The 20657-nt window shown below is 40.1% G+C and overlaps 1 protein-coding gene across 1 annotated transcript in view; it reads left to right on the top strand.

Moving 5' to 3' along the window:
* Positions 1-20657, top strand: part of SLC9C2 (solute carrier family 9 member C2 (putative)) — an 82158-nt gene that overhangs the window by 47773 nt on the left and 13728 nt on the right. Inside the window, exons 16-21 of the mRNA XM_030303107.1 lie at positions 370-558; positions 4075-4224; positions 9250-9301; positions 11719-11867; positions 14629-14754; positions 19784-19882. Coding sequence (XP_030158967.1) covers positions 370-558; positions 4075-4224; positions 9250-9301; positions 11719-11867; positions 14629-14754; positions 19784-19882 — 765 coding nt within the window. The remainder of the gene's footprint in view (positions 1-369; positions 559-4074; positions 4225-9249; positions 9302-11718; positions 11868-14628; positions 14755-19783; positions 19883-20657) is intronic.

Genomic DNA, 20657 nt, shown 5'->3' with positions numbered 1-20657 from the left:
CTAGGTCCTTGTCATAAGATGAGAACCATTTTTTAGGATAAATGCTTCAAAGATCATTTGTCAGCACCAGTGTTTTCATACTTTATTATTAATAGTATTGCAAAAACTCTGTTTACTGCTATTTTTAACTGCTTGTTTTTGGCACTTCAACTTCATTATAGATTATATTTTGAATCAAATTATAATTTCTGATGTTGGAGATTAAAAATAATTTTTCTGAAATTCTAAATGAATAACTTAAAACTCAACTTTTGGAATGTAACTCACATGTAGTTGAGGATTTAACTGTTAATGTCAAAGATCCATCACTGTATACATCACTGTATAGGTGCTATGAAATAACATACATTCTCTTTGTTTTCCAAATAGATAATAATTTTGAAAAGGAAATATTTTCGTGAATATTGGAATACTTTGGACTTTTTTATCATGCTCCTTGGAATCATTGATATCTTTTGTATATACTTTGTCAAATTGAGACAAGACAATTTTGTTCTTATTCAGGTTACAGTAATACTAGGATATTTCAGAATACTTAGGTTTATTCCTCTCATCAAGGTAAAATGTCACATTTCTAAATATTGGGGGTTTTGTCCTACACTGTTTGTTAGATGTGTTAACAAACCTCGTTATCTTGAAGGAAACAGAGAAGGAGCTCTCTTTACTTGGAATGCTGTCTCTACAGGTGTCTGTATGGTTCACTCTCTCATCTTCTCACAGAGGCTCCCCTGACCAGTCTGTGTAAAATGGCATCCTGCCTCCCCACCCCAGCCAGCTCTCCACCCCATGTTTCTGATGCTCTTGTACCTGCTTAAGGTTTAGCTTTTCCTCATAGCACTCATTGCCTTTGTACTGTGTGTTGTGTGTACTCTCCACAAGGTAGGGATCTTCATTTTGGTCACTGATGTAACGTCCGGTTCTAGAATGGTACCTAGCATGTAGTGAGTTCTTAATAGATATTTGTTGAGTGAATGAATGAAAATGGTGGTGCCACTTAAAGCAGGGTGACCCAGAAACAAATTCTCCAAGCTTTAGTAAAATGTGCTCATAGATCCCTAACTGTAAAGAAGCACGAAAGTTATTTTCTCTGCAGCCCATGTCTATATAGCATACCGCCTATGGAATTTGATTTTACTGTGACCTTCAATCTCTGCAACAGATATTAGTCCTTCTTTCTATGCTTCTGGTTTTGATTCTGAAGGTAGATTTTCAGATTTCCAGTCTCAGCTCCTAAACCTCCCATCTTTCTTTCCAATGGAGTTGTCTTATACAGCTTTTAACTTGGGAGCTTTACCTTTTTATTTTTTAAATTAATTAATTAATTTTGAGAAAGAGAGAACAGGGGAGGAGCAGAGAGAGAGGGGGGGAGAGAGAGAATCCCAAGTAGGCTCTGCACTTTGAGCATAGAGCCGGGCACAGGGCTCGATCCCACAAACCATGAACTCATGACCTGAGCGGAAATCAAGAGTTGGACGCTTAACCGACTGAGCCACCCAGGCACCCCTTAACTTGGGAACTTTAGATGGTTTTGCTTGCCACTGTATTTTTTTTTTTTTTGAGTGGTTGAATTCTTATCCTGTCAAGTGAGTTTACTGGTATGTACTGAAGTTATAAAAGATTAATATTTTTTTTCAAAACCTGCTGTAAACCCTGGTGACAAAAGGCATTCATTAATCTCCTCCATGTAGTTCCCATTCTCCAAGAAATTTAGTAGTCCTCTTAAAGACAGAATTGTTTGAATGCTCAGACTTGCACTTGTAGACTTTATTTTCTATTCCTTCCTTGATTCTGTGTCAATGTTACCAAGCCTCGGCGTTCATAAGAGTTATTACACAGAGTTGTATATACAAAAGCTGCTTTAAGTGGTAATTTTGATTATTCATGATTTTTGCTCTATGACTGAGTTTAGAGCCAAGTGCCCACCTAAGGTATAACCCCACTAGAACACAGACTATTCTAGAAATCAGGATATGTAGCATGAGGCTAAGTCTTAAAATGGAAGGGAGAGGGGCGGCTGGGTGTGGTTCAGTCAGTTAAGCGTCCAACTTCAACTTAGGTTATGATCTCATGGTTCCTGAGTTCAGGGCCTGCGTCGGGCTCTGTGCTGACAGCTCAGAGCCTGGAGCCTGCTTCAGATTCTGTGTCTCCCTCTCTCTCCGTCCCTCCCCTGTTCACACTCTGTCTCGCTCTCTCAAAAATAAAATAAATGTTAAAAAATATTTTTTTAATGGAAGGGAGAGGTTTCCTTGTGTCATCCATTTTTATACAGTGACTGTATGCAGATGAAGGTAAAACAATCACCGTGGAAGTAATACTTTGTGGAAATGTCTCTCTGAGGGAAGTAAAGATTTAAAAATGTGTTATTGTACAAGTCAAATCTATCCAGAGTATGAACCAGTTGCTGCTTCTGTCCAGCACACTTGACAAATCTCAATGAAGTATATTTAAGGAATTAATATAATCAGGATCAACTTTTTCTCTTGAGCACTTACTATGTTCCAGGAAGCGTGCAAAGAACTGTACGTACGTGATCTAATTAAACGATTGCAATAACTCCGTGAAGTAGGTGTTACCACGATATAAAGTCAGGTGCTCTAATAGCCAGTCCTCAGCACAATGTGGCTTTCAAAAGAAACCTGTATTGGAAGGCTTGGAAGAATGATGGAGATTTTTACTTTAAATCCTCTTAGGAACAGCTCATGGGGGGATTAGTGCATCACAGAATGAAACTTTGTAAAAATCCTCTTCTATCTCTCCCTCTGCCCAAACTTACACAACTATCAGAGTGGCTAAAAGTCTCTTCTTTCTCTGCTCTTATAATTCCTTTGCTATGGTGTTCTTTTCTTCTTCTCATGTTCCTCCTTTGTTACTTGGTTCCTCACCATCTGCCCTGCAGTCTGATGTGACTCTCTCTGTAATTGACTGCATTCTTTTATTTTTTTATTTTTTTAAGTTTGTTTATTTTTGAGAGAGAGAGAGAGCGTGCAAGTGGGGAGGAACAGAGAGGGAGAGAGAGAGAATCTGAAGCAGGCTCCAGGCTCTGAGCTTTCAGCACAGAACCTGACGTGGGGCTCGAGCTCACGAACCACGAGATCATGACCTGAGCCGAAGTTGTGCGCTCAACGGACTGAGCCCTCCAGGCGCCCCTTGACTGCATTGGTTTTTGAGGAGCAGCTCAGTTGGACTTTGGGTACTTAAGTATTATTATCCTCATCTTACAGATGAGGAGACTGAGTCCTCAAGGTTGCAAGTAACTTGCTGAACGTCACAGAGCTGGTGAATAGTAGAGCTGGTCCTTGAGCCTAGGAAGGTTTATATTTAAAACCCCATTCTGTTCAGGGCACTTGGGTGGCTCACTCGGTTAAGCCTCTGACTTCGGCTCAGGTCACGATCTCACAGTTTGTGAGTTCAAGCCCTGTGTCAGGCTCTGTGCTGACAGCTTAGAGCCTGGAGCTTGCTTCGGATTCTGTGTCTCCCTCTCTCTCTGCCCCTCCCCAACTCATGCTCTGTCTCTCTCTCTCTCAAAAATAAATAAACATTAAAAACAAAACAAAAAAACACATTCTGTTCAATCACCACACTCTCTTGTTTCAGCTTGTGATTTGAGAAATTTAGAGCTGAGAAGTATCTTTAATACCTACTTTTCCTTATCTTGCAAGTTAAGAAACCAAGGGACAGAGGGATGATTGATTTAGTCGGTGACTCTCATGCAGGTTAGGAGACCGCTTGTCTCCTGAAATCTGGGGGTGTGGAGAATCGGGGGTAAAGGCAGTGGTGAGGACTTCCCTCACCAGGTATGCATTGACCTTTCATTCCTTTGAAGAGTGGCTCTTAAACTTGAGTGCGCATAGGTAGACTCACCTGGAGAACTGGTTAGGACAGATTTCTGAGCCCAGCCCCAGAGTTTCTGGTTCAGAGGGTCTAAAGGAAGGCCTGAGAATTTGCATTTCTGACAAGACTCTGGGTAGTGCCCGCTGCTCCCTCAGATGACACTTTGAGAACGCCTACCGTGGAGGGTGCTTTTCCTCATCAAATGTTCAGGCTTTTTTTTTTTTTTTCTCTTCACTGTTCCAGATAATAATACCACTACTGATAAATATTGTCGATGTACAGATCAAAAAGCGCCTCCACTTGATGTATAGTATTACAAAAGGTTATGTCAAAAGTCAAGAGGATACCAAATTTTTAATAAAACAAATTTCCAGCCGAGAATCAATATATCAGGTGAGAGACAAGCCCTGGTCACTTGGGAAAACAATCGTTTGGGTGTATTCATGTCTTTTAACACTACTTCTGCATGTATTTACATTTTTTTTTTAGCTTATTTATTTTTTGAGAGAGAGAGGGAGCTGAGGAGGGCAGAGGGAGAGAGAGAATCTCAAGCAGGCTCCACACTGACAGTGTAGAGCCCAATGCAGGGCTCGAACTCACAAGCCTTGAGATCATAACCTGAGCCAAAATCAAGAGGCAGAAGCTTAACCGCCTGAGCCACCGGGGTGTTCCTACTTCTATAAGTGTTTGACCCAATGGATAAATTGTAGCAAGTAAAGGGCCATTCGATGGTTTATTACATTATCCGAGGTGCTGAGGTGCCACAGAGAACAGTCTTTGCTCTTTACCTTTCAGGTATCTTTATCAAGCTCATTTATGACCTTCATAGAAGACAATCTATCTCTTTGTTTTTATTTTCTGAATGCAGACTTGAGATCCGTCTGTCTTTGTAACCCTCTCTGAAAGGTAGGGCAAGTTGGAAAAGGCTTCCTGCAGGAATCAAAACTCGAATGAGCCTTCAAAGAAAGGGTAGGTCTAAAGTGGGGAGGAAGAGAGAGGGCAAGAGAACAAAGATTTGACAGTGAAACCTGGAAATGCTGGTGCCAAGAAGTGGCCGAGTTGTGGTATGTATGTACGTATGTAATTGTTCAAGACCTTCCTTATTTGCAGGCAGTGTGACGTAAGTACCAAGTGGGAGACGAGGACATAAGCATACTAGGAACTTGAAGATGCAGTGAATCACCTGCTAACTAGGTTCCCTCATGCCAGGCCGTCTGTCCCAGGCCCCTCTGCAATTCAGTAGAGTAATGTTCCTAAAGGACTATTTCAAGTTTCATATGTGACTTTCTGCTTTAAGAGTATTCAGTGGCTCTGCATGGCCCGAAGGGTAAGGTCTTTGAATCGAAATATGTATGTGTGTGTGTGTGTGTGTGTGTGTGTGTGTGTGTATATATATATATATATATATATATATATGTACATGGGTGTGGGTGTGGGTGTGGGTGTAGAGAAGAGAGAACACAGAAAAGATGTTAAAAAATCATCATGCATAATTTTACAACTTGAAAATAATAAAATGTGAGAAATGCAAGCATCCCTCCCTGCGCCCCACTTCCCAGAGACAGCCCTGTACTAACCGTTCTCGTGTTAATTCCTCTACTGCTTGCCACGATAATTTTAATAATATGCACATGTATTTAACTCTTGATTCATTATCTCTAAACAGACTTTATTGACTCTCTGCCGTGAAGTATAAGGAGATTAAGACATTGCTTTAGCCTTTTATTTTTCTCCCTGTCTTAAATTTTTGGAGCCATTATTTTTACAGAGAAAAGGTTTATAAAATTTACATTCTATTCTGTAAGTATAATTAAGTCTTCATTCTTTTCAAGAAATGACTCCATACATGGAAAACCAAAAAAACAACCTTTACTTTGTTATAATTATTTATAAATATTATTCACTGTAGAAACTACCATCGGATTCAACCCATAACAAAGGAAATATGATCAATATCATTAAACATCTACTACTTAAAAGATACTCTTTTGAGTGAAACAGTCAAATGGTTAATTAAAAAAAATTTTTTTAACTATCTTTCTGTTTTCTTTTGCTTATGGATTCCTTAGCCACTCTTTCTGGAGTCCCATGCGAGCCTCCTTTTTGCTTTCCTTTCATCATGCTAGATTATGCCCATAAGTAATTTTTTCCATAGGTGATGTATGGGCTTCAGTATGCAAAAACCTTTGTATTTTGCTCTTAGCATTATGGACTCCAAAGCTATTTTCTTGAAGATATCGCCATCCGTCTTTAGCATTGCTGGTACAAGTCTGACTTTACTTGTGCTTTTGTAGGTGACTTTTTTCTCTTCGTTTAGAGGCTTCTGGGATTTTCTCCTTGGAGTTCTGAAATTTCACCAGAATGTGTCTAGATGTAATTAAAAAAAAAGTTATTGAGGTGCCTGGCTGCTGGCTCAGTCGGAAGAGCACGTGACTCTTGATCTCGGGGTTGTGAGTTGGAGCCCCATGCTGGGTGTAGAGATCACTTAAAATTTTTTTAAAGTAAAAAAATAAAAATAAATGTAAAAACGTGATCCCACACAGCACTTGGTGGAGTTTTCATAATTAGAAGATTGCCATCTTCCTTCCATCACCTCTTTGATTGTTCCCTCCCCTGTTTCTATTTTCTCCTTCAGCAACCTTAAAATTTATTTAAAAGATTAATTTAATTTTTTTTTCTTTTTCGAAAGAGAGAGTGTGAGCAGGGAGAGGAGCAGAAGGAGAGAAAGGGAATCTCAAGCAGGCTCCATCCTCAGCGTGGAGCCCTACACCAGGCTCGATCCCACAACCCTGGGGTCATGACCTGAGCTGAAATCAAGAGTCAGACGTTCAACCGACTGAGCCACCCAGGTGCCCACCACACTTTTAAACACAGTTTTGAATTTCTGGATTTAGTCCTTGTTTCATGTTTTCTCATAACTTCCTACTCTTTCCTCTTTGCAGTGAGAACCCCCCACCCAGCTTGATTTTCCATGTTCCGAATTTAGTCTGTAGCTATGTTTATTCTGCTATTCAGCCCATCTATTACATTCTCTTTCTTTTCTTGACTGAATGCTTACTTATCTCCACGTACTGTGATTGCTTCTTCTCATTGAAACTAGTTCCCTTATTTTTTTTAAACAAATGTGATATTCCCTTCAATCTCTTTATTTAAATTTTGTTGTTGCTGTTGTTTCCTGTAGTAGTTCTCCTTCGTTGAGGTTCATTCTTATATTTGTCATGCTTGGTGCTTGTCTTTCATTCTGTTTTCCTCTGCCCAGTGTTTGGTGACTTTTGGTAGTATTTTCTCATCCTAAGTGAGACTCTTGATTTGTAACCTGACAATGAATTTAAATCCTAATTACTGAGGACCTAGATCTAATGATCTGTGTGTGTACATAAAATCAGGGATGGCCTGGGGGTTACGTCTTCTGCTTGTTGTGCCTAATTTTTTGTGATGACTGTTATTTACCTCAGGCCCTCAGCCAATAAAGAGAGGCTTTTTCTGAATGAAATTCAGGAGAGGAAAATAGGCTGTGAAGATACCTACCTTAATATTTTAATTTTAATTTCTAAAATACATAAAAAGATTGGTTATTAAATATCTTCAGAATTTAAGATTTTCTTTTATAATCAGGGAACACTCTAGAATAGCTGAATTTTAGCAAGGCATCTAACATCTTTCATGACATCTTTATAGATAAGCTAGAGAACAATTATCTAGATTTATCAAAGAATTATTGATCATTGGATCAAATGTGCAATAGAATCCTACCTTGTTGATTTACTTCGAATATTAGATAAGACAATTAAAAGAACTATGGAAAGTCTAGATTGATCTATAATAGAAAGAAGATAGAGCTCTTCATAGGAGAAAAGATTTCAGAAACAGGAATAGGAGAGAAGAAAAACAGCTGCCGGTGGTGGGAGGTAATGCGTTTTGAGGAGTTGGGGAGAAGGCAGAGATTTGGGGGCCGTGGCCTCGAAGTGTAAGAGATGAAACAAATTCTCCTTTGGAATTTTTAAAGGCGACCTCAGTACAGATTTAAATATTTTTTGAGATATTTAGGTATCAAACTCGTGTGTATTCTGAAAGTGTTGCGGTTCAAAAACTGACCAGTGACAGCTCACGTTTAGAGGAGTCACATGTGCCCAGCCTTAAGTGATTATATTCTATTTGTAGGTAGGCGTCGGTTCCTATGCTGTCTCGTGCAGGTCATTCTCTGGCATTTTTACAGAGTTGCTATGGAGCCAGTTTGGTTTGAAGGGGGTTGTGCACCTGTGCAAGCAGGGTGGGACCACGGTTTGTGGGTGCCAGCTATTAATTTGGCACCTTCCCAATATTGATTCAATGTTTTCAAGTGAGAAGAAACAACCTAATAAAAATTGTATACCTCGTTCTTATATTCAAGATGAGAGATTTCTTACATGTGATTTTTCTAAACCAAAACAACAACAACAACCATGAAACTTAACTTCAGCTACTTAAACTTTATAATAAGCCAGTAAATAGCACCGTGTTAGCTACTGTTCCCTGTAAATAGCACTATGCCACATGTTATTTGGGCACAGAGTTTCAGTCATCTATGCCTGACAATCCTGGGGAATTGTCAGTTGTGTGGTCCTGGGGCTGTTGTGTGGCCAAGTGCAAGCTCCAGAAAGATTAAAGGTGGAGAATAAGCTCCACGAAGAGCAGTAGCGGGGACATGGCAGGCATTTGACCAAGACCTATTGTGTGATTGAAGAGAGCTTCACCATGGTTAACCCTTGGAGTAGAGCTATTTCCTAGGTATGTCAGGAGTTCTCTGTAGGAAACATCAACTAACAAAAGCCATAGTTTCTCATTATTCTACTTGGTCTTGTGCTCCTGATAGACAGGCTGCCCAAACAGCTGCTCAGTTGGCTATCCCAAACCGGAGTGCTATCTGTGAGAATTCTCCTTGGTGCAGAGTGGAATACATGCCAACCTTTCCTGGGGCACCTGGGTGGCTCAGTCACTTAAGCATCTATCTGACTCTTGATTTCCGCTCAGGTCGTGATCTCTCGGTTTGTGAGTTTGAGCCCCACGTCAGACTTTGTGCTGCCAGTGCTGAGCCTGCTTGGGATTCTCTCTCTCTCCCTCTCTCTCTCTCTGCCCTCTCCCCACTTGCGCTCTCTCTCTCTCTCTCTCTCTCTCTCTCAAAAATAAATAAACATTTAAACACACTAATCTTTTCTGCGAAATGCTAGGTCCAGTAGCTATGTAAGCTACTGACTGCATTGTATTTGTTGTAATATGAGGAGGAGCATGGGGAGAGCGGCAGACTTGGCACAGAGGGAAGACTTGAGCTAAACATCTTCCCCAAGTCACAAACTAAGTGGGATTTCTTCTTCTCAGATTTTAAAGGTGGACACGCACTTGGCATAATAAGAAATTAATGTCTTTCTTAACTTCTTACAGAAATTATATGAAATTTTGGAAACCAACAAACGAGATGCCATCAAAGAACTAGGTAAGTAGTTGGAGTATCTGATTTCCTGAAATCACACACTATTATCCCATAATTTAGCCACGGGAAGCCAAGTTCATAACTCATCTTCGATTACTCATTTATTCATCCAGTGAGCATTTACTGAGTGCAGGCAGTAGGCCAGGTATGCCAAAAATGCAGAGCCAGGCGGAAGGTATGAGAATATCAATAGATAATTGCAGAAAGTTAGAGAAGGTCTTGTACTGGCCATGGGAGTGTAGAGGAAAGAATGAAGGGTGTGGAGAGTGGATTAAGATGGCAGATTCCTTAAGGCTGTCAGAAAAAGACACAAGGCGATTACATTTGACAAAGGGTGTTTTGTTTTGTTTTACTTTGCTTACAAGCATACTCAGGAATGCAGGGCTACAATCTCTTGACATTTCTAGTCTCTCTGCTTGAGTTGAAGCACACAGCAGGAGCCCTAGGGTTTTATACAAAGCTTCTTGGGTCTGCTCTCCTCATAAGGGGCTGTGGGGCAGGCTGTGAGTGTGTGCCAAAGTATCTGGGAGAGAGCCCTGGCATATAGTAGGTTCTTGATAAATGGATGTTACTATAAAAGAGATGAAGTAAAATCACTTTGTATTCATAGCAACATTGTAAGATGCCAAATGGATTTATGAGGATCATACTTTCCAAATCAAAATTAGAAGAACATGGCCTAATGAATGGCATTGTGAATTTGGACACAATAGGTCAGAATATTTCGGCACTGTCTCAGATAACCCAGGACCTATTGTTGCCTTTACATATAGAGATAGATTTTTATTTCTGTGCTTTTATTTACTTATTTTTTAATGTTTATTTTTGAGAGATACAGCATGAGCGGGGGAGGGGCAGAGAAAGAGGGAGACACAGAATCCGAAGCAGGCTCTAGGCTCTGAGCTGTCAACACAGAGCCCGATGCGGGGCTCAAACCCACGAACCACGAGATCATGACCTGAGCCAAAGTTGGACGCTTAACCGACTGAGCCACCCAGGTGCCCCTATTTCTGTGCTTTTAAAGATTAGGGGTGTAGGAGCTGCTATCTCATATTATGCTTTAGATTCATATGGAATATTACAAAGTTTTCTTGATTCAGTCCTGTAAAAGGGAATGCCTGTTCCCACATGGTTACTGCAACTGATTATTGAATGCTAATTATGTCAGGAACTGTGTTATCAGCTTTATGTGCATTATCTCATTTAATCCTTCTAATTACTCCAAGAGGCAAATACTATTACTGTCTTCACTTTATAGATAATGAAGCTGAGGTTTAGAAAGTTTAATGCGCCTCAAGGCATGTGGGTGGTAAGTGCTGAGCTAGATCTCGAGCCCAGGTGCACCTGACACTGAAATCTGTTCGTGATCACGCTATCCTTCATTTTAGCGGCCAGCTCATCGCCGTTCAAAAAAAAGTTTGAGTAGCAACCTTGGGTGGCTCAGGGGATTAAGAGTCTGACTCTTAATTTCAGCTCAGGTTATGATCTCACCACTCGGGAGTTCCAGCCCTGCGTCAGATTCCATGCCGACAGCACAGAGCCAGCTTGGGATTCTCTGTCTAACACCCTCTCTGCCCTTCCCCAACTCATGCATGCGCGCTCTCTCTCTCTCTCTCAAAAAAATATACATAAACTTAAAAAAAAAGTTTGAGTACCTTCCAGATGTCAGGCATTAAAAAAATTTTTTTTTATGTTTATTTTTGAGAGAGAGAGAGAGAGAGAGAGGGAGAGAGAGTGGGGTAGGGGCAGAGAGAGAGAGGGAGACACAGAATCCAAAGCAGGCTCCAGGCTCTGAGCTGTCAGCACAGAGCCCGATACAGGGCTCAAACTCACGGACTGTGAGGTCATGACTTGAGCTGAAATCCGATGCTTAACTGACTGAACCACTCAGGCGCCCCGGATGTCAGGCATTTTGCTTAATGTCAGGATGACAAAGATGAAAGAGACGCTGTTTTCGCCATGTCTTCCAGTCCAGGTCATGACTTCCTGTGTTCATTAAAGAGGAAAAGCTATGCCATTTGATCTCAGAAATCTCCACCAGCTGAAGCCAGGGGTCTCTTTCATGAAGCCATTTATGCGTTCACCCAACAAAAGTTATATGATGTGAAGGATCAAATAAGTAAGGACCAAAATCCCACACTGTAGTAGGTTCCATAATGGAGATATGTAGGACATGCCATGGGAATAAAGAGGAGAGAGTGATTCTCTCCTAGCTGGTGGGGGACGCCAGTTTTCAATGTTCTCATCCATGAAATGCAGATTGAAAATAGCTCTAGTCCTACCGGCCTCGCATGTTCTGTATGAAGCAGGAATAAAAGGATATTGTGTAAGCACTTTGGAAATTACAAACTATTACACACATATTAGTTATTATCGTGGTTATGGCATTGTATGCTTACTGACAGTTTTATTTGCTTCAGGACTCATAGAGCACGAGGGTCGTGATGTTGTCATCGCTTTGAAGACTAGGCAGGCAATCCGGAACGTGATTGCTAAAGCTCTGAAAAACCTCACCTTCCTTTGGTCAAGAGGCATTATTGATAAACATGAGGGCATCGAGATGAATAAGGTAATAAAGCAATTATCCACGTTGCTTGATTCCATGAGCCCAACACCCGAGGCTGCATTGTTACTTGAGCAGAATGTAAGGAGTGAGGGAGATTAAATCGGGTGTTAGCTGTAATTTGCCTGGAGCCTTTGTTAATGCCAGTGGCAGTTAGTGCCAGTGCTACCTGGTATACACCATGTCAAAACTATTTGGTTGCAAGTAACAGAAACCAACTTGAGCTAGACCTTGCCAAGAAATGGGGCTGGGGGGTTTATTATAAAGACATAAGAGTGCCTAACCAAACCCATGGTAGCCAGACCATATGGCCATGCCTGAGGCAGGGACCTGACTGTGGACCTGGAAAGCTTTCCGGGTTCTCCATTTCCTGTGATGGTTGCCCTCTGTGGCCTCTTCTTTTGGCTCCCTCTACAAACTCATTAGATTTTTCTGCTTGTCTATCCACTGGTGGAATGTGTACTGCCCAGGCTAGGCAGCTGTGACAAGGGAGGTAGGAGTCACATAACGTTAACATGGTAGGGAAAGGATCAGCTTGCATGTGTGTGTGTGTGTGTGTGTGTGTGTGTGTGTGTGTGTGCGTGTGTGTGTTGGTGGGAGTCTGGGGGTGCAGTTCTGAGAGAAGAGGACCCAGGAAGGCACCATAACTGGTTAGCTGATAAATGGACTTTTGAAAAATGATAAATGTATTTGCAAAAAGAAAATAGGAACATATGACAGAAAAACATATTTAATGCTATCACTCTATCACATCCACCATCTAGACTGTGCATTTGTGCAAATTTGATTGTTCTTCCTATCCTCTGCAAGAACCTATCAGTTTCCTAACAGAAAGCAGAAATATGGAAGTTCTAGTCCTACCTTCTGTCTGTGTTGACCACTGATAAGCTGCTTCTGGGTATCATATGCTTTTCCTTGTCACTGGCAGCTCCCAGCCAAGGGTCACATGCACTGTGCTTCTGGTCATTCCCTGGACATAGTCCCCTCTCCATGATTCCCAAAGAGAAATGGGTGTGGGACAGGCCAGCTTTCCCCTCTGAGGCTCTATCTCTTTAGGCTAATATTATGGCAAAGGACAAAATGGGTTATATGATTTCTTCTTAGTGTCTGACAGAGGGAAGAAAAGGGCTACTTTACAGTATCTTTCAAGTTGTATATACCTCTACACATGCTGTGGTTTGTATTCTATTCTTTTCATTTACCAGTTGAAGATTATATAAGCTTCAATTGAATTATTGATATTCATTAATTAAAATAAATAAATAATAGCCCTTATAAGGAGAGAGGCTATTTTTTTCTATAGGTTTGTTTAGAAAGGTAATGGGTAGGGGCGCCTGGGTGGCGCAGTCGGTTAAGCGTCCGACTTCAGCCAGGTCACGATCTCGCGGTCCGTGAGTTCGAGCCCCGCGTCGGGCTCTGGGCTGATGGCTCAGAGCCTGGAGCCTGTTTCCGATTCTGTGTCTCCCTCTCTCTCTGCCCCTCCCCCGTTCATGCTCTGTCTCTCTCTGTCCCAAAAATAAATAAACGTTGAAAAAAAAAAAAAAAAAAAAAAAAAAAAAAAAAAAAAAAAAAAAAAAGAAAAAAAAAAAATTAGAAAGGTAATGGGTAAATCAATCATTCAACAGTTACTTATTGAATGCATATTAATTGCCTAATTGTCAGCCAAAGAGATATAATTATCTTCTAAGTCATAAGGAGCTAGTCATAAGGAATTACCTAGCTAATTCAATTTAATTGAGTAAATACATGTTGAATACCTACTATGTGTTATGGACTCTTGGGGAGATTGGATACTTAATACAACAATGACCCCAAAGTCCACTGGCTCTTTCTCGTTCTTTGATTTAATCCTTTATTCATCCAGTCAATCAAGTGATTATCTCTTACCTGGTGTGGGAAGCCAGAGAAGGTTTCTGAGAGCCCATAAAACTGAAACTATATCCTTCAAAATTAGAAGAATTTAGGGAAGCAAATAATACATACAAGAAAGATTTGAGGAAATGTGGCATTAAATTGTACAGTAGTCAACTGTGAAGTTTATTTTATTTTTTTATTTTAGAGAGAGAGAGTGTGTGAGTGGAGAAGCAGGGCAGAGGGAGAGAGAGAAAACCTCAAGCAGGCTCTACACTCAGTGTGGAGCCTGACGTGGGGTTCAATACCATGTAGGATCACCTGAGCCAAAATCAAGAGTTGGATGCTCACTCGCCTGAACCATCCAGGTGCCCCAAACTGAGAAGTTTAGATGATCTGAAATTAACACAGTGGGCTACAGTGTTAACTGAATTATAAAGATAATAAATTCAATATGAGTTAATATATCAATTCATAGGGGCACCTGGGTGGCTCAGTCAGTTGAGCGTCCGACTTCGGCTCAGGTCACGATCTCGCGGTCCTGAGTTCGAGCCCCGCGTCAGGCTCTGGGCTGATGGCTCAGAGCCTGGAGCCTGCTTCCCATTCTGTGTCTCCCTCTCTCTCTGCCCCGCCCCCATTCATGCTCTGTCCCTCTCTGTCTCAAAAATAAATAAACGTTAAAAAAAAATTAAAAAAAATAAACATTAAAAATATATATATCAATTCATAAATTCAATGAGTTAAGGGAAGAATAGGGACAAAAAAGGTTAGAGGATAATTTAAATAGGGTGAGAGAAAGTATGAGTCAAAATTAAAATAAATTTACATAACAATAGTGTTTAAAGATTTCCTTAATTTTTACATAAATCTCTTTTCTGCTATAGGATCTGATCACCATTATTTTGACTGTTTTCAGGTACTTCTTAGGAAAATAAAGGCACTGAATGACTTTCCAATGGCAATCCTGCCACCAACTCCTGACAAATATCTTCATAATATTGTTTGGCTGGAAAATAAAGATGTTCTCATTGAGTTCTTCAAGGTAAAGATTCTGTCTTCTATTCTGGGTCACTTTTGATGATAATTACTTTCCGCTCCCTAAAGCAAGATTAACAAAAAGTATATCCAAGGCAAGAATCCTATGATGGCTGATGAAGCATAAGCCAAAATGGAGGCCCAGCAAAACCCAGTTTTCCAGTTTTCTACTTTTTTTTAGAGCAAGGGTTTCAAGTTTAAATTACTATACAGGCAAGGTAGATAATATAAAAGTAAAAGAAGCTGTATAGTATTATAGGGAACAGCAAAAACTGTGGTATATTCCAGAGTTCATGCTCTGTCTAAAGTCAACTGTTATGGAAATTTAGACTCTTACAAGAAATATTTATTGAATCTTCTCCCTGTGCCAGAGGCGGTTCTAGGTTTGGGGATATGCCAGTGAATAAAGCAAATGAAGTCCCTGCTTTCCTGGACTTTATCTTATACGCCTAGAGCTAAACAATAAACACATAAACACACAAATACATAGTCTATTAGATGATCTATCAATGCTATGGAGAAAAAGTGAGAAAAGGGAATATAGTTGGGAAGCTATTTTATATGAGGTGGTCAGGGAAGGCTGCTCTAACAAGGTGACATTTGAAGTGGGATCTGCATGCCATGCAGATATCTGGGAGGAGAGCATTCCAGGCAAGTGCAGTGCCCTGGTGCAGAGTGTGCTCAGTGTGTTCAAGGAACATCCCCAGAGCCCCTGTGGCAGAAGCAGTGATGGCAGGACCAGATGAAGTTGGAGAAGTAATGGAGCCTGAGTTTGTACAACTCTGCAGGCCATTGTAAGGGGTTTGGCTTTTACTCTGAATTCAATGAAAACTTAAGAGAAGGTTTTGAACAGAGATGTGGTATGATCTCACGTACATTTCAAAATGACCACCTTGGGGATGTCTGGGTGGCTCAGTCAGTTAAGTGTCTGACTCTTGATTTTGGCTCAGGTCATGACCTCATGCACTGACTGTGTGGAGCCTGCTTGGGATTCTCTCTCTCTCCCTCTCTCTGACCCTCCCTGGTTTGCATGTGTGTGTACACATGTGTGTATTCTTTCTCTCTCTCAAAACAAATAAATAAACTTAAAAAAAAATGACCACCTTACCACTATGTTGAGAATAGGTTGGTAAGGGGTCAAGGGAAAGCCAGAAGCAAGAGTGATGGTGGTTTAGATTAGTGAAAGTGACGAGTGGTCAGACTCTTGATGTGTTTTGGAAGGTAGAGCTGATAGGTGCTGATGGAAGGAGTGTTAAAGAGGATGACTTCTGGGATTTTAGTCTGAAAATAGGAATGGAGTTCCTGTTGACTTAAGTGCAGAAGAGAAGATTTATATGGAGGGCACAGGAGTTTGATTCTGAATGAGTTAAATTTGAGAAAGTGTTGAGACATCCAAATGGAGATGTTGAGTAGGCGGTAAGATACATGACTGGAATTCAGGTGGCAGGCCAAACGGGAGATAGGTATTTTGGAGTTTTCAGCATAGAGATAGTATTTAATATATGGAGACTTGATGAGATAAGTTAAGGAATTATTATGGACATCCAAGGATTGAGTCCTGGGCTATCCAACATTTAGAGTGGAAATGACGAGGAATTAGCAAAACGGATAGGAAAGAGATGAGATTTGTGGTTACCAGAGGCAGAGGATAGGGGGAGGGAAAATGGAAGGAAGATAGCCAAAGGGTACAAACTTCTAAGTTATAAACAAGTACTAGGAATGTGCTATACAACATGATGACCATAGGTATTAGCATTGCTGCATGGTATATTTGAAAGTTGCTAAGAGATTAAATCCTAAAAGTTCTCATCACGAGGAAAAAATTGTTTTTGTAACTAGATGAGGTAATGGATGTTAACTAAACTTGTGATAATCGTTTCATAATATATGTATGTCAAGTCATTATGTGGTATTCCTTAAACCGGAACAGGGCTGTATGTCAATTACATCTCAATAAAACTGGGGGCGGGGGGGAAGAATTGAGGAGTAATCCATCATGTGGGAGGAAAACTAAAAGAGAGTGGTGTTCCAGAAGCCAAGTGAAAAAAGTATTTCATAAAGGGGAAAGTAAGCAACCACGTCAAATGAGGCTGAGATCAAATAAGAAGAAGATTAGAAATTGACTATTAGATTTAATAATGTGGAGGTCAGATTTTTTAGATCTGAATTTTTATGTGAAATTTCCAAATTTTAAAAATTTGGCACACATTAAAAATTTAAAAATATCCCGCAGGCCAAACAAAAAACATCCTTGGATTGGATGTGACCCATAGACCACTAGTTTGTGGTTCTAGTTTTAAATGGCTATAGTATAAATGATAAGATTTATACCTTTTTCATCAACCTGTTACAACCTCTGTTAGATTTTTAGAATCAGGAAGACTCTGTGAGAAAGAATGGCATTTGTTTTACCATAAATTTGGTTGTACCATATTTTGTGATCTAGGCACATAGTAAGGCATCTGTCCACAATGAGGACATTTTCCTTGTTTTCTAGAAAGATAGCAATCATAATGAAGTTCTACTGAGCTTTGAATATCTGATTCCTTTCTTGCTATACCAATGTTTTCTTCCTATCAGAAATTTTTGAATTTTTCTTCTGAATTGATTTCAAATGTACTGAATTAAGACTCCTTTGGTTGAAAGTAACAAGAGCTAGGGGCACCTGGATGGCTCATTCAGTTGGGCGTCCAGCTTTGGCTCAGGTCATGATCTTTTGGCTTACGACTTCTAGGCCTGTGTTGGGCTCTGTGCTGACAGCTCAGAGCCTGGAGCCTGCTTTGGGATCTGTGTCTCTCTCTCTCTCTGCCCCTCCCTCGCTCATGCTCTCTGCCTCTCAAAAATTAAAAAAAAAATTTTTTTTTAATTAAAAAAAAGTAACAATAGCTTACATGAATTAGTTTAAGCAAAGGGGAAGTTGACTGAAAAGACAAGGTGGTGGTATATAGAAGCTACTAAGAAATAGTTAGCTAACTAACCATGGGCAGGGTGGGATTCAGGCCAGTTTAGTAATATCAGTGGTGGGAATTTGTGGACCCTTCTTCTAGCACTTGGATATCATGGCTCAGTTCTCAATTCCCAGGCTCATTGTCTCTCAGTTCCAATTCTTGAGAAAGAAGTCCAACTGGCTTAGCTTGGATCTGATGTCCTGCTTTGGGGAGCACAAGTGTGGCTGCAATAAGGAAGAAGAAACCTGATGTGATGGCCAAGGGCCGTAGTGGGTAGTTTGAAAAATAGATTGCAAATAAATGCATGTGGGAGGTTGGTGACGGACTTGGACTGGGAAGCAGGTGTCTCTAAAGTGTTTCTTATAATTTGCATTCTCCTTAGTTTTGTTAAAATCCAATTTAAGATACAGTTAGAATTTTGTTCTTTGTAGGTAATACTTTTCACAAGTGTAATTAACTGACCACCCAGCAGTGAATGGGGAGGAATGCCAAAACCAATGAGAAGAAGCTAACTCTATAGATTAATGATTCATAGACATCTGAGGTGAATCTGTCACCACAACGTAACCTCCTTCCCATCCTTGACTTACAATGCCTCTGCAAGGCTGTTGGACCCTCTCTATCCCCTTACAGACTTCTGTTACTCTATGTGCCCCCTTTCCTTAATATGTTGGGTCTTGATAGCCATTTCAATCCAATTTTACCAGGGTAAAAATTGTGATGAATTGGGAGTACACAGCCCACGGATTGTGTGGCTAACTAGCTAAAATCCACAGGGTAAACAAAATAACACCCCTTATGGTAGACTGTGATTTCAAGTGTGGTTTCCATCACACCTACAATGGTTAATTTTAACTACTCCTCCCTTCTTTCATTCTCCAGCCAGTGTGGTTAATTAGAAACCTAATAGTCCATAAAGAGAAGCCAGAAGTCAATGGTAGAAAATAAGGGTCTGAATAATACATAAGCTGGCTAATTGGTTTTATGTGACCTTTTTAAAAAAATCGTGAAGTTATCATGAAGTGCATGAAGTAAAAAGTGAAAACTCATCACTCCTTACCCCACATTTAGAGATAACCACTATGAATGATTTCGAGATATGTTTCCTATATATCTTTATAAAATGCAGATCTGTCACCCTAATTCCCCTGTTACAAACCCTTCCATGGCTCCTTTCTGGTTTTGGGGAAAAGCCCAAACTCTTTAATGTGCCTACAAGACCCTTCAAGACCTGGCTTTGGCTCACTTCTCCAGTCCTTTCTCTACTGGGGCTGTGTTATGACTTTTCATGGGCCCTGGCACTTTTGCCTTAGTCAGCCTCTTCCCCCATATAAAAGTACAAAAATTATACTTTATGACTGTGTTAGTATAAAGATGAATATATTAGTATTAAATGTTCTAGTATTAAAGCATTTTCTTCCACCTAAAAGTTTTTTTATTCCCTTCTGATTTTAAAATAAATGAAAATACTGTTATGAGTCCCTAATGTGTTGGGAACCCTAGGCACTATGCCTAGTGAAGCCTGTCTCCACCCCACCCTGCTGTGGCCACAGAATACTAAATCTACAGTTACCCCAACTGTAGATACTCTATTTGCTTCTGGGTCTTTGCATATGCCGAATCCTCTGCCCTGAATGGGGTTCAACTCATTGTATCCTGCCTGTCTGTTACCCTTCCTTCAGGCCTCAGCTTGGCTGTTCTTTCCCCTTTAAAGTCTTCCCTGGACACCCAATACTGGGTCCTGTGGCCTTTCTGGACTTTTCCAGAGCATCCTGTTTCTGTCTCCTTTATCAGAAGTATCACACTTTATTGTTAACATCTACTCAACTGAGCACTTGTTGGGTGTTTCCATCAGTCACTGTACCTGGTACAAATCACAAAGTCTACAATTTGCTTGCTTGTTCCTTTCTTTTAAAATAAAATTGATGAGGTATGTCAGCATATTATAATTCATTAACAAACCAAAGCATACAATTTGTGGAGTTTTTTTTTCTACTTGAAACCCATTTCAGCTTTAACATCTTATTTCTATTTAGAAAAGTAGACTATGAAACTTTTGTGTTGACTCCTTTTTTATTTTTCTTTCAGGAAAGAGCCAAACTTGCCTACTTCGACTATGGAGATGTCATTTGTAAAGAAGGTGAAATGCCACAAGGAATCTACTTAATTATTTCAGGAATGGCAATTGTAAGGGACTATTCATTGTTTACTAAAAATGTACTTTGAAATATATATGATTTTAACATAAGAAGAAATTTAGGAACCAGGAAAGTTTCATATTTTTAACGTAATTTCTAAACGAAACCATTTCTGCTCAGAGTGAACATTACAGCTGAGAGATAATAATAATACCCAACATCTGAAAGGTGTTCCTCATTTAACAAAATGTTTTTATAGTCTTTGCTTATTCCTCGTGGCAATTCTGGGAGGAAGCAGTCTTTTCCATGATGTTCTGATAAACAACTTGGAGTGGTTGAGTTATCTCAAGGAAATGAGAGTCAAGAATGATGGGATGGACCACAATGTCAGATCCTTACCGAGGTCAAATAGGATGAGGTTTGAAAATATGACTTTTACCCGACCAATAGGAGGCATTTGGTGACCAGAGAGAGAAAGAGGTCAGTAGAGTGAGGGGGACAAGAGTTCTTTAGAATCTGAATGCTGGTAGCTGAATACATGGGTGAGCCCCAGCTTATGGCCCAAATAATTCCTAGATCCTAAATGATGGTGACAAGTGACAAACCCTTAGTATAATACACATACTATATCTGGCTTTTTATTTTTGGAAGGGGTATTTCAGACCTTAAAAATATCAAAGTTGATCGTGGAAATAAACTGTTATGATAAGTATATTATAATACTAACAATACATATAGCCCTTATTAAATGTCTGGCACTTTTCATTCATTCAACAAATATTTACCTCATTACCACCACACAGTGGCACTATTCATTCTAGGCA

Source organism: Lynx canadensis, chromosome F1 (assembly GCF_007474595.2).
Source record: "Lynx canadensis isolate LIC74 chromosome F1, mLynCan4.pri.v2, whole genome shotgun sequence".
Taxonomy (NCBI): domain Eukaryota; kingdom Metazoa; phylum Chordata; class Mammalia; order Carnivora; family Felidae; genus Lynx; species Lynx canadensis.
This window is presented reverse-complemented; position numbering and strand designations above follow the sequence as displayed.